This window comes from Pseudorca crassidens, chromosome 1, assembly GCF_039906515.1.
Source record: "Pseudorca crassidens isolate mPseCra1 chromosome 1, mPseCra1.hap1, whole genome shotgun sequence".
Taxonomy (NCBI): domain Eukaryota; kingdom Metazoa; phylum Chordata; class Mammalia; order Artiodactyla; family Delphinidae; genus Pseudorca; species Pseudorca crassidens.
Window position 1 is genome coordinate 86,393,566 of NC_090296.1, and position 13,152 is coordinate 86,406,717.

At 43.7% G+C, this 13,152-nt stretch overlaps 1 protein-coding gene and 1 long non-coding RNA gene across 2 annotated transcripts in view; one reads left to right on the top strand and one right to left on the bottom strand.

Moving 5' to 3' along the window:
• Nucleotides 1-10,153, top strand: part of STARD9 (StAR related lipid transfer domain containing 9) — a 120,288-nt gene extending 110,135 nt beyond the window's left edge. The window contains exons 30-36 of the mRNA XM_067744613.1: nucleotides 7,839-7,956; nucleotides 8,132-8,253; nucleotides 8,455-8,519; nucleotides 8,683-8,885; nucleotides 9,051-9,148; nucleotides 9,364-9,522; nucleotides 10,019-10,153. Coding sequence (XP_067600714.1) covers nucleotides 7,839-7,956; nucleotides 8,132-8,253; nucleotides 8,455-8,519; nucleotides 8,683-8,885; nucleotides 9,051-9,148; nucleotides 9,364-9,522; nucleotides 10,019-10,120 — 867 coding nt within the window. The 3' untranslated portion in view covers nucleotides 10,121-10,153. The remainder of the gene's footprint in view (nucleotides 1-7,838; nucleotides 7,957-8,131; nucleotides 8,254-8,454; nucleotides 8,520-8,682; nucleotides 8,886-9,050; nucleotides 9,149-9,363; nucleotides 9,523-10,018) is intronic.
• On the bottom strand, nucleotides 3,621-11,289 carry LOC137227978 (uncharacterized). Its single transcript, XR_010945097.1, has 6 exons — nucleotides 11,154-11,289; nucleotides 11,011-11,071; nucleotides 9,732-10,568; nucleotides 9,348-9,478; nucleotides 8,812-8,970; nucleotides 3,621-8,275 (listed from the first exon to the last, which is right to left on the bottom strand). It is a non-coding gene; the product is annotated as an uncharacterized lncRNA (long non-coding RNA).
• Nucleotides 11,290-13,152: the final 1,863 nt, after the last annotated feature.

Genomic DNA, 13,152 nt, shown 5'->3' on the forward strand with positions numbered 1-13,152 from the left:
CAAACAGTGACAGTTTTACTTCTTTTCCAATTTGTATTCCTTTTATTTCTTTTTCTTCTCTGATTGCCATGGCTAGGACTTCCAAAACTATGTTGAGTAAGAGTGGTGAGAGTGGACAACCTTGTCTTGTTCCTGATCTTAGAGGAAGTGCTCTCAGCTTTTCACCATTGATTATGATGTTAGCTGTGGGTTTGTCATATATGGCCTTTATTATGTTGAGGTAGGTTCCCTCTATGCCCACTTTCTGGAGAGTTTTTATCATAAATGGGGTTGAATTTTGTCAAACGCTTTCTCTGCATCTATTGAGATGATAATATGGTTCTTATTCTTTAATTTGTTAATATGGTATATCACACTGATTGATTTGTAGATATTGAAAAATCCTGCATCCCTGGGATAAATCCCACTTGATCATGGTGCATGATCCTTTCACAATTCTATTGTTGGATTCAGTTTGCTAGTATTTGTTTAGGATTTTTGCATCTATGTTCATCAGTGATATTGGCCTGTAATTTTCTTTTTTTGTGTTGTCTTTGGTTTTGGTATCAGGGTGATGGTGGCCTCATAGAATGAGTTTGGGAATGTTCCTTCCTCTGCAATTGTTTAGAATAGTTTCAGAAGGATAGGTGTTAATTCTTCTCTACATGTTGGATAGAATTTGTCTGTGAAGCCATCTGGTCATGGACTTCTGTTTGTTGGGAGTTTTTTAATCCCAGTTTCAATTTCAGTAATTGTGATTGGTCTGCTCATACTTTCTGTTTCTTCCTGGTTCAGTCTTGGAAGATTGTACCTTTCTAAGAATTTGTCTGTTTCTTCTAGGTTGTCCCTTTTACTGGCATATAGTTCCTTGTAGTAGTCTCTTATGATCCTTTGTATTTCTCTGGAGTTAGTTGTAACTTCTTTTTTTTTAATCAATTAATTTATTTTTGGCTGCATTGGGTCTTCGTTGCTGTGCTGCACGTGGGCTTTCTCTAGTCGCGGGAAGTGGGAGCTACTTTTCGTTGCGGTGTGCGGGCTTCTCATTGCGGAGGCTACTCTTGTTGCGGAGCACAGGCTCTAGGTGCGTGGGCTCAGTAGTTGTGGCTCAGGCTCTAGAGTGCAGGCTCAGTAGTCGTGGTACACAGGCTTAGTTGCTCCGTGGCATGTGGGATCTTCCCAGACCAGGGCTCGAACCCGTGTCCCCTGCATTGGCAGGTAGATTCTTAACCACTGCACCACCAGGGAAGTCCCTGTAACTTCTTTTTTATTTCTAATTTTATTGATTTGAGCCTTTTCCCTTTTTTTCTTGATGAGTCCGGCTAAACGTTTATCATTTTTGTTTATCTTTTCAAAGAACCAACTTTTAGTTTCATTGATCTTTTTTTTTTTTTCGCGGTACGCGGGCCTCTCACTGCTGTGGCCTCTCCCGTTGCGGAGCACAGGCTCCGGACGCGCAGGCTCAGCAGCCATGGCTCACGGGCCTAGCCGCTCTGCGGCATGTGGGATCTTCCTGGACCAGGGCACAAACCCGTGTCCCCTGCATCAGCAGGCAGACTCTCAACCACTGCGCCAGCAGGGAAGCCCCATTGATCTTTTCTATTGTTTTCTTTGTCTCTGTTTCATTTATTCCTGCTCTCATCTTTATGATTTCTTTCCTTCTACTAACTTTGGGTTTTGTTTGTTCTTCTTTCTCTTGTTGCTTTAGGTGTAAGTTTAGGTTGTTTATTTTTCTTGTTTCCTGAGGTTACATTGTATGGCTATAACTTCCTTGGCATTCCTTGGCTTGTAACTGTATCACTCCAGCCTTTGCCTTTGGCATCACGTGGCTTCTCCCTGTTTGTCTCTGTGTACCTGTGTCTTCGTGTGGCCTTCTTATAAGGACAGCAGTCATTGGATGTATGGCCCACTCTAATCCAGTGGGACCTCATCATAACTTGATTGCATCTGCAAAGACCCTATTTCCAAATAAAGTTACATTTACAGACAGCAGGAGTTAGGACTTCAACATATCATTTTTGGAGGACAATAATTCACCCCACAACAAGGGCTCATCCACTTGTAGCATGTATCAGAATTTCATTCCTTTTTATGGCTAATAATATCACATTGTGTGACTATCACATTTATTTGTTTGTTCATCAGTTGATGGACATTTAGGTTGTTTCCACTTTTTGCCTATTATGAACAATGCTGCTGTGAACATTAATGTACAAGTTGTTGTGTGGACATGTTTTCACTTCTCTTGGGTTTTACCTAGGAGTTGGACTGAGATCATAGGGTAACTCTGTTTCACCACTTGAAGAACTGCCAGCCTGTTTTTCAAAGTGGCTGCACTATTCTGCAGTCCCATCAACAGTGTATAAGCAATGTATTTCTCCACATCCTAGCCAACACTTGTTATTATTCATCTTTTAAATTATATTCATCCCAGTGGGATCTCAGGTGGTACCTCATCGTTTGCATCATCCTGATGGTTAATGGTGTTGAACTTTTCATGTGCTTATTATAAATTTATAAATTTTTTTTAGAGCAATGTCTTTTCCCATCTTTTGTCCATTTTCTAATTGGGTTGTCTTTTTATTAAGGCAAAGAGTTCTTTATATATTCTAGTATAAGTCCCTTGTCAGTTATATGATTTATAAAAAGTTTCTTTATTCTGTGTGTTGTCTTTTCACTTTCTTGATGGTGTCATTTGAAGCACAAAGTTATAAATTTTGATCATGTCTACTTTAATATTTTCTTTTGTTGCTTGTGCTTTTGGTTTCATATCTAAGATACTCTTGCTCAATCCAAGGTCACAAAGATTATGCCTATATTTTCTTTTAGTAGTTGTATAGTTTTAGTTCCTACATTTGGGTCTTTGATCTGTTTTGAATCAATTTTTGTATATAGTGAGAATTAGGGATCACATTTCTTTCTTTTGCACGTGGATATCCAGTTGTCCCAGCACCATTTGTTCAGACAGATAATCTTTTCTCCCACTGAATTGTCTCAGCACCCTAGTCAAAGATTAACTGACCACAGATGTGTGGATTTATTTCTGGACTCTTAATTCCATTCCATTGAATTATATATCTATCCTTAGGCCAATACCACACTGTCTTGATAACTGTTTAGGTTTGTGGTAGATTTTTTTTTTCTTTTTTGCAGTACGCGGGCCTCTCACTGTTGTGGCCTCTCCCGTTGCAGAGCACAGGCTCCGGCCACGCAGGCCCAGTGGCCATGGCTCACGAGCCTAGCCGCTCCACAGCATGTGGGATCCTCCCAGACCGGGGCATGAACCCGTGTCCCCTGCATTGGCAGGTGGACTCTCAACCACTGTGCCACCAGGGAAGCCCTTGGGTTTGTGGTAGATTTTGAAATCAGGAAGTATATATCTTCCAACTTTGTTCTTTTTCAAGATTGTTTTGGCTATTCTGTGTCCCTTGACTGTACATATGAATTTTAGGGATAATCTTTTCAATTTCTGAAAAGAAGTCAGCTGGGATTTTGATTGGGATTGCACTGAACCTATAGATCAATTTGGGGAGGTTGCTATCTGAACAATATTAAGTCTTTCAGTTCATGAACATGGGATATCTTTTCATTTATTCGGGTCTTCTTTATTTTCAACAATGTTTTATAGTTTTCAGAGTATAAATTTTTCGTGTTTTTTTTTTGTTGTTAAATTTATTCCTAACTATTTTATTCTTTTTGATGCTATTATAAATGGGCTTGTTTCCTTAATTTCCTTTTTGGTTTGCTCATTGCTACTATACAGAAATACAGTTGATTTTTGTATATTGATGTTGTCTCCTGTACTCATTTATTAGTTCTAATACTTTATTTTATTAGACTCCTTAGGTGATATGACCTTGTATATAGAATATCCGATCTTTTGTTGTTGTTTTCTTGCCTAACTGCCCTGGCTAGAATCTTGAGTACCATGTTAAATAGAAGTGGTGAGAGCAGACGTTCTTGTCTTGTTACTGATTTTAGGAGAAAACCATCCAGTTTTTACTATTAAGTATGTTAGCTGTGGGGTTTTCGTACATAATCTTTATCAAGTTGAGGAGATTTCCTTCTAGTCCTAGCTTATTGCTTTTATCATGAAAAGGTGTTGGATTTAAATACTTTTTCCTGTATCTATTGAGATGATCATGTGGGTGTTTTCCTTTGTTCTATTAATATATTACATTGATTTTTCTATGTTGAACTAACTTTGTGTTCCTGGGATAAATCCCACTTGGTCATGGTATATATCCTCTTTATATGTTGCTAGACTCAGTTTACTAGTTATTTTGCTGAGGATTTATTTGTTTAAATGCACAGGGATATTGGTCTATAGTTTACTTGATGTCTTTGGTTTTATCAGGGTAATCTTGGCCTCATAGAATGAGTTGAGAAGTGTTCCCTCCTCTATTTTCGGAAGAACTGTGAAGAACTGGTGTTAATTCTCCTCTAAATGCTTGGTAGATTTCACTAATGAAGCTATCCCATCTTGAAATTTTCTTTGTGGGAATTTAAAAAATTTTTTGATTACTAAATTTACTTTAATTAAATGTCTATTCAGATTTTCCATTTCTTCTTGAGTCAGTTTCAGTAGTTTGTATCTTTTTAGGAACTTGTCCATTTCATCTGAGTTACCTAATTGTTGGCATGTAGTTCATAATATTCATTTATTTTTTTTCTTTTTCATAGATGTAAATATCTGAAGTTAAAACTTTCCCTCTGAGCACTGCTTTAGTTGTATCCCACAAGTTGTGAGATATATATAGATATAGACATAGATATAGATATATATCTGTATATAATATTTGCTTTATAGTAATTTTGAAATTTCAGTTTGTATTTCTTCTTTACCCAATTGTTAAGAGTTTTTCAAAACTTTTTGGTAGAAAGGCCGTGTTTTCTGATTTTGTTATTTTTTTTAAGGGAACTTTATTTTTATTTATTCATTTTTGGCTGCATTGGGTCTTCGTTGCTGTGTGGGCTTTCTTGAGTTGCAGCGAGTGGGGGTGTGTCTTCACCCCCCTTTTTTTATTTGCAGCGAGTGGGGGTGTGTCTTCATTACGGTGTGTAGGCTTCTCATTATGGTGGCTTCTCTTGTTGCAGAGCATGGGCTCTAGGCACACAGGCTTCACTAGCTATGGCACAAGGGCACAGTAGTTGTGGCTCGCAGGCTCTAGAGCACAGGCTCAGTAGTTGTGGTGCACAGGCTTAGCTGTTCCGCGGCATGTGGGATCTTCCCAGACCAGGGCTCAGACCCGTGTCCCCTGCATTGGCAGGTGCATTCTTCTTTTTTTTTTTTTTGGCAGGTGCATTCTTAACCGCTGTGCCACCAGGGAAGCCCTGTTACTAATTTTTAAGTTTGCCATGTGTTGAGAGAATGTATGATTTCAGAGAAAGTAAAATTTCTTTTTTTTATATTTGAGGGTTTTGGTCATGAATATTCCATTGGCTTCTAAAAATCTTGTTTATCTTCTTTGTGGTCTGTGTTTTCCTTGCTTTGGGGGTATATATGTGTCTTCTTTCTGGTAATTTGGAAGCCTTTTTTTTTTCCTTTCTTTTCTTTTCATCATTACTTTTGTATATTTAAATAGTCTTTATTTCTTGATTTAGCAGTTTTCTTTTCACCCTGGCTGTAAAACATGAGGAAATCAGTGTATTTCCACCTTCTCTCATTTTTTCTCATTACCTTTTGTTACAGTATTTCTATACTATTTACAGTATTTGTATTCAGAGTTCTAGTTCTCGTGCTAGATCAAATGGACTCTGCTCATTTGCAGTTCTTTGGTGTACATTCTTTTTTCTACCCTAGTAATTCTTCTTGTAATTTCTTCAAGAAAGACTCAAGGGCACTATATTCTCTAGGTTCTCTGAGTTCATATTTGAAAATGTTTATTGCCACTTAAATGAAAGAATATCTGTAATTAAATACCTAGAAGCAGGATTGCTAGGTGTCAAAGGATATATGTATTTTTAATTTAAAATATGTGATGAGTATTTTCAAAATATACCTATTTACACTCTCAAATAACAATATATAAGTGCCTACTTACCCACATTTCTGCTTAACAGTGTTTATTAAGGGTTTTTTCCTTCAATCTTTGTGAATCTTATAGGCATAAAATAGTATTTCATTTTAGTTTTAATTTGCAATTCTCTTGTGTCTGAGATGGAGTGCCTTTTCAGATATTTAAGAGCCCTTTGGCTTTTTGCTCTGCCTGCCAGTGTACTGGGTCCATTTCTGTTAGGTTCTTTTGTTTTTGGTGGCCTTTCCTTATATTAAGACAGTTATCCTTTTGCCATTTGAGAGGCCAGTGGGTTTTTTTCCCAGTTGTTTTTATGATATGTTAATCTAGTTTTTATCAGTCTTTTCTTTCATGGCCTCTGGAGTTTGTGCCCTGTTTAGGAAGGCATTTCTGCACTATGCGATCATTAAATTTTTTAAAAAATTTTCTCATAGTATTATTAAATTCTCCCCCACCCTGTATATTTTTGAGCCACAAAGCATAAGTAATTTGTTTTGGCAAGATGTGTGAAATGGGTCTGATGTAACCTTTTCTTCAGACGGTGACCCTGTCGTCTCGCAATATTTATTGATTAATCCACACATATTTACTTTTGGAAGTCATCAGTATAGCACTGGGAACAGATGGGATCACACAGGAGTATATTATAGAGCGAGAAGAGGGCCTAGGCCCGAGTCTTGAAAGAATCCCAATAAATCAACTTATGTTTGGGGAAGATGAGCCAACAAAAGAAACTGGGAAGGAACACCCAGAGAGACAGAAAGCCAAGATCCCAGGGATTCAGGAAGCAAGTGAAAGGGAGATGCTCAGTTAAGATGAGGACTGGGACCTGTTCACCACATCCAGGCACATGGATCTAGCAAAGGCTAGATTTGAGTGCATTCAGAAGGGTATAAGAGGTGGGAGATGGCAAACGGTGACAGTCATTTCAAGTTTATCTGTAAAGGACAAAAGAGCAAAGATGCCTGTAGAGGAAAGTTTTTAAAGGTGGGAGAAATTTTTGCATGCTTAGATGCTGATATGAAGAATCTAGTGAAGAAGGAGAGGTGGAGGCAATAAGTGAAGAAAGAGATCAGTAGTGAAAGGTTCTTGAGAAGGTGGCACAAAAATCTGCCTGAAGTAGGAGAGACCACTTGGATGCTGCAGCAGGAAGAAAGGACGTAGGGATGGAGACAGAATATCTTTGTTCACTTTTTTTTAAAAGTAACACTAGGTTAGGAACCGATGATAGAGGTAGGATAGTGGATGCCTGTTAGATCCAGCAGAGGTCAAGGGTCATGTCATTGAGAAGCTGCTTGTAGTAAAGGTGTGGTGGCTGTATTGCAAATCGAGAGGATCATCCCCATTTGGTTCCAAATTAGGACCTTTGGCTCAGCTGCTGTACCTGGGGCTGGGACCCAGGGTCAAGCTTTTCTCACAGCCCGTCACTTTTCTTCCCCATCCCACCTCCCACCTCCCAGTTGGGCTTTGTTTGCTGCCCACATTAAACAGAGCTCCAGCCATGGCCTCATTCCTGTTGCTGCAGTGGCGCAGAGGGCCCCCCCACTCACTGACCCCTGGTACCCCATCGTCTCAGGTCCCAGTTCATTCTGATTCCTGTTGGAACTCTCCTACAAGCAACCTTGAGCGTGTGGCTTGAAGGGCAAGGAAACTCTCCAGGGGACTGGTTTCTATTGCGGTTGACTTCTCAAGGGCATCCAGCAGGGAACACCTTTTCACTTGAGCCTTTATGTTGAAAGCTGTTTGGTGCTGTTCAGAGGCAGAGGAGATAATTCTGCACTGGCTTTCTGGTGCTCTGCTCTCTCCCTGCCTCTGCTCTGGTCCTGAGCATCTTCTCTTCTGCAGGGGGACACAAACTTGCCTGATTCCAGAGACTCCTGGATAGGGGAGGTGTGGGGCCGCTCTGCAGTGAGGAACAGTCAGCTGAACCTGGCCGGCTCTGCCTGGAAAACCTCAGCCTGCAGTGAGTGGTGGGGCAGAGCTACCTACCTGGTGTGGGGACTTTGGGGCTGAGGTCTGCTAGATCCTAGGGAGCCATTGTCCCTCAGGAGGAGGGACATTATTATTGAAGGAGGCCGTTGCTGCCCTGAGGCCCTGATGCTCATGCCGTCTCAAGAGTCTCCACCTGTTCATTGTAGGCCGCAGAGCCTCCTTGGGCAGTTGCTGCTGTTCTCCGTACAGTCTGTCCAGCCTGGGGACCTCCTTCTCCTCCTCCTCCAAGGATTTGGCCAAGCACATCGTGGACATCTCTATGGCTGATGTGAGGTTTCCTGTAGCCGACTCTGCTGGGTGGGGAGGAAGAAAGAGGAGGGAAGGAACAGGGCAGATGAAGGCTTCTTCAGCAGCTCTCTATCTTTACAAAAGTGGGGAATTCAGTAAATGCTGGCCTGAGGGACTAATCCAAGAGTCTGCTTTGTATGAACTGTGCCCACTAATCTGGGTGTGGTCACTGTGTCCCCAGGTAATGGCTGCTTGCTCAGATAATCTGAACCACCTCTTCAGCTGCCAGGCAGCAGCTGGCTGGAAGTAAGTTCCCTTGCACAGTGTCTTCTCCCTGTGTCCCTGCTCGCCTTCTCTCCTTTCCCTTCTCCACCCTGGCTTCCTTGAGTCCTTCACTGTGAGCTCTTCCGGTGACTCTAGAACCCAGCTTTCATCCCCTCCTCTTCCCCACCCTTGGTGTCTCCCCCAGCCATCAGGGCGAGGAGCAGGACGTGCATCTGTACTACAAGGTGTTTTCTTCTACTCGGCATGGCTTCCTGGGGGCTGGCGTGGTGTCCCAGCCACTGTCTCACGTGTGGGCAGCTGTGAGTGACCCCACCTTGTGGCCACTGTACCACAAGCCCATCCAGACAGCGAGGCTGCATCAGCGGGTGACCAACAGCATCAGCCTGGGTGAGCCCAGGGGACAGAGGCAGCAGGGTCAGAGGCAGTGCTCTCAGGAGGCTGGGTACTCAGCTAGGTCCAGTGGGGTGTCAGGCTGTGGAATGATGGGGTGTCACAGGGTAGAACCCGGTCTGTCCATGTACCTTCTGACTTCCTGCATCCCTGCCCCTCCAGTGTATTTGGTGTGCAATACCACCCTGTGTGCACTGAAACAGCCACGGGATTTCTGTTGTGTCTGCGTGGAAGCCAAAGAGGTGCCTGCCTTGCTGGTGGTAAAGATGTGGGAGGAACTTGGACTGGCGTGTTGTGAGAAGCAATCTTTGTGGGCATCAGGTCCTCTGGGGGAAGGAGGGCAAGTTGGGCCAGGGTGGGGGTGAAGGCTGGCCCAGTGTTGCCTTCCACGGTACTGACTGCACTGGAGCCTGTCCCTGTTTGTCCCTGTCCCTCCCATATCACGTAGGCTGAACTCACATTGCTCTGTTTCCAGGGGCAACTGTCTATCATGGCAGCTCAGTCTGTGTATGATGCGTCCATGCCGAGACCCAGCAGGGAGATGGTCCGAGGGGAGATCCTGCCCAGTGCCTGGATCCTGCAGCCCCTCACTGTGGAAGGGAAGGAGATCACCAGAGTCATCTACTTGGCCCAGGTGATCCACCTTGTGCAGCTGGCCTCACAGCATGCCTTGATTTGACCCCAGCCCCATGGGAGCTTTCTGTATAGCTGTTCAACATCCTTCAGTACCCAGGATCTGTGGCCTGAGAGCTGGAGACTCAAGGGTTTCTTGGGTCACGAATCAGTGGGAATCAGGAAGGAATGAGGCAGAGTTGATCAACCTTCTTCTGAAGCTGCTCTTACCAGAGCCTGGCGGCCTACATCCTCTGGCTGTTCCCAGGGTCCTCAGGAGATAGATGAGTCATTGTGAGGCAGAGCAGCACCCTCAGTTCCCTGACGTGACCTTTTGTCATTGGGAAGTGAAGCTTTTGCCTAGATCTGAACAGCAGAGCACAGGGCTGTAGACAGTTCAGTTCAGAGCCTCTCCAATCACAGCAGCCTGGGGTGGCTGCTTATGGCTGAAGTGTGCCCCGGTGCACTCTCCTGGGTCTGTCTGCACCTTTAACTCTTCCCTTTCTGGTTTATTTCAGGTAGAACTTGGTGCTCCAGGATTCCCCCCTCAGCTCCTAAGCTCCTTCATCAAACAGCAGCCGCTGGTTATAGCCAGACTGGCTTCCTTCCTTGGTAGTTAGCATCTCACGGTCAAGATGGTGCTCCAGGACACCCCAGAGATGCTGGGGCAGCTCTTGTTACTCTCTGTATCCTGATGTTAAGAAGAGCCGAGGCTACCTGCTGTGGCCAACTGGGCAGACAGCACTCATCCGTGAGTTGCCAGCGAAACCTAGTCAGTACTTGGTCACAGCTGGCACCTCTGCAGAGCGAGGGGGCCTGAGCTCCCAGCTGTCCAGAGTGAATGAAGCTCAACTCACCTTTTTGGATTTCTCACCTTTTTTGCCCGTCTCTGGGACCCTATGGCATACAGGCCACTCAAGGATCAGGACTGGACACAGCCAGCAGAGCTGGGAGCCTGCAGTGCTCTGACATGGTGCTTACTTAGTTCGGCGCAGCCCTGGGGCTGGTAGGGAAGCAGGAGCCATTGGCCAAGACTCTGCTCAGAATGTGCTCCAGCAGTCAGCTCCACTGTGGGATGGGGTGTTAGGAAACAGAAAACGGTTTAAAAAAACAGCTGCACAAACCAGAACACTGATTTAGAATTGTTTCTCCTCCCTGAATTTTTACAAAATGCTTTATTATTAATTTTTGCTTTGCCGCCCCTCTTCCTTTCCCTCACAGGAGAAGACAATTGTTTGGGTCTTGGCCCCAGTAAGGAGTATAGAGTAATGCTCTGTCATGGAGCCACCACTCCAGAGCTCAGAAGAATGGGAAGACCACTGTAGAAACTGGCTGGATAGATTTGGGGTTAGGGTGGGGGCCTAGCTCTTTGAGGAGGGCTTGGGGTGGTGCGTGGGCATCTCTCATTTCAGAGATGAAAAACTGTCTTTTGAAGACAAGAGGGAAGATAACGGACCTCCTGGAAGGAGGTAAGTGATTTGTTAGGAGGAAGCACAATTCCATTCCTTACCTCACTCAGAGATTTGGTCCCAGCCTTGAGCACTCCACGCACTGCTGTAGCCCCTTCTATTCTAGGATGGGATGGAGAATGGGTTCAGTTTTCTTGTAACTTAGCCTGGCTGAACTCGAGCTTTGAATATTCTGTATGGTTACCTGAAGTGTAGGGGTCGGAGAGATTCTCAGCTTCAGTTCTGGTGCCCAGAGTCTTTGGTGGAAGAGGGCGACCATATGGGGATTGAGAAGATGTGGTAAAAGGTAAATTTCTGTATAGTACAGAAGAGGTTTATTTTTCTAAAAGTATCTGCAGGATTTTGTTTTTCTCTTACCTCAGATTAAGTTATTTATATATTATTGAAGGTTTTTTTTTTGATTGCTTTTAAACTTATTTTTCTGGTTAATTTTTTTGGTTACACTTGATATATTTAACACCCTATTTATGTACTCCCATCTCTCTTCACATGAATCTCTAAGACCACTGATTGAAAAGTGCAGAACACTTGCAAATTAAAAGTCCAATGTGTACTTTTATTCAGTGAAGATTATCCTGGGATAGTCTAAGTGTGTCGTTTGGGCTCAGAATTCAGCCTGGTGATTGTGATGGCAGTAACTACTCATGGCCCAGTTTCAGGCTATATAGTTTACACATGTGTATTGAGTGTTTCCCATGAGCTCAGCACTGCTTCGCACATAAAGAGCAACCAGGTAAGTTGCCCAGCTACGGCCAGCTGTAGCCCAGACATGAACGTGAGGGAGGATTCCAGAACAGATTCCACTGCCACACTCAACGGTGACCACAGACCCCTGGAAGGAAGCTCTTTAACAGGTATGCACCTCTAGGGCTTCTGAGGTAGAGCCAGCAATGGGAATCCGAACGGTGGTTAGCCTGGAGGTGACTGTATCCCCTAAACTAGAGAAGCCACAAGCCAGGCATGTGAGTCAGCAAATCTAAAGAACATTAAGTGAGGCTGATCTTACAGTAAAATGCAGAGGTGGTAAGGATAATCCAGGGACCTGACTCCAAATGATCAAGGAGAAGTCAGGTTTTGGTTACGACAGGTGGTTCTCAGACTTTATTGTGCTTCTGAATCACCCGAAGGACTTGTTACACCCCAGGCTGGCCCCCACCCTAGAGTTTCTGATTTAGAAGAGTGGAGAGGGGCCCACATATTTGTATTTCTAGGAAGTTGCAGGTGATGATGAGGCTGCTGGTCTGGGGACCACACTTTGAAAACCACTGATACTGGTAGAGAGCAGGTCTATGGAAAACAACATAAACACTAATGAGTTCACTAGTTCGTTAGAGGCTTGTCTCTGTAATTCCTTTCTTATCTTACTGCCTGCCTAAAGTAAACCCTTAAGGTTCACACAGGCCAGCGTTGTTTCCTGAATTGGGCCTGTGCGGTTTAACTAAGTGGGCTTTAAACTCAGCATCCTTGGGGCTTCAGGCTTTCCTCCATGCTTGCCTGCCTGTCCCACCTCACATGGAGCTGGGTGTCTGAAGTAGCTGGGTGTCTGCTTACCTCGGGGCTCAGCTTCCTGGGGCAGTGCTTTCGTTCAGCCACACCTGATGGGTGCAGAAAGATAAAATATTTCTTAAAACTGTTTTGGTTCCCAAGCATTCAGAACTTCCAGAATTTGCTATAGTATAAATTGGATTTAAAGGACAAATGAAGAGACGAAGAAAAAAAGGTTCAGATGCAAAAACTTATTGATTAGGATGAGCTGAGGGGAAGGGATGATCACTGCCTGACTGCGCAGAAGCATGATTACAAAGTGGTGAGACACACCCCCATTTTTAACTTTCTGTGCTGATGGGACCTACTGTAAGGGCTCCCAACTGGCTTTACTAAAGTCATACAGCAGACCTCTTTAGACCCAGAGCATCTTACCCTTCCGTGGGTTGGAGACCTCTTTGACAGCTGTGAACTTTTCTCCTAAGAAATACACACATATGCACAGACAGATTTTGCAAGCCACTTCAAGAGGGTTCACTGAGTACCCTCGCCTTCCCCTGACAGAGACTGAATCTCTGCGCACACTGCCAAAGTAGAAAAACCATGAATTTTAGAAGAGTGAATTTAATGCGCCTTATCAAGGTAGTGCTTGCTTAGTCAAAATTGGTGCATTTATAGACACGTAGAATGCTTTTGTT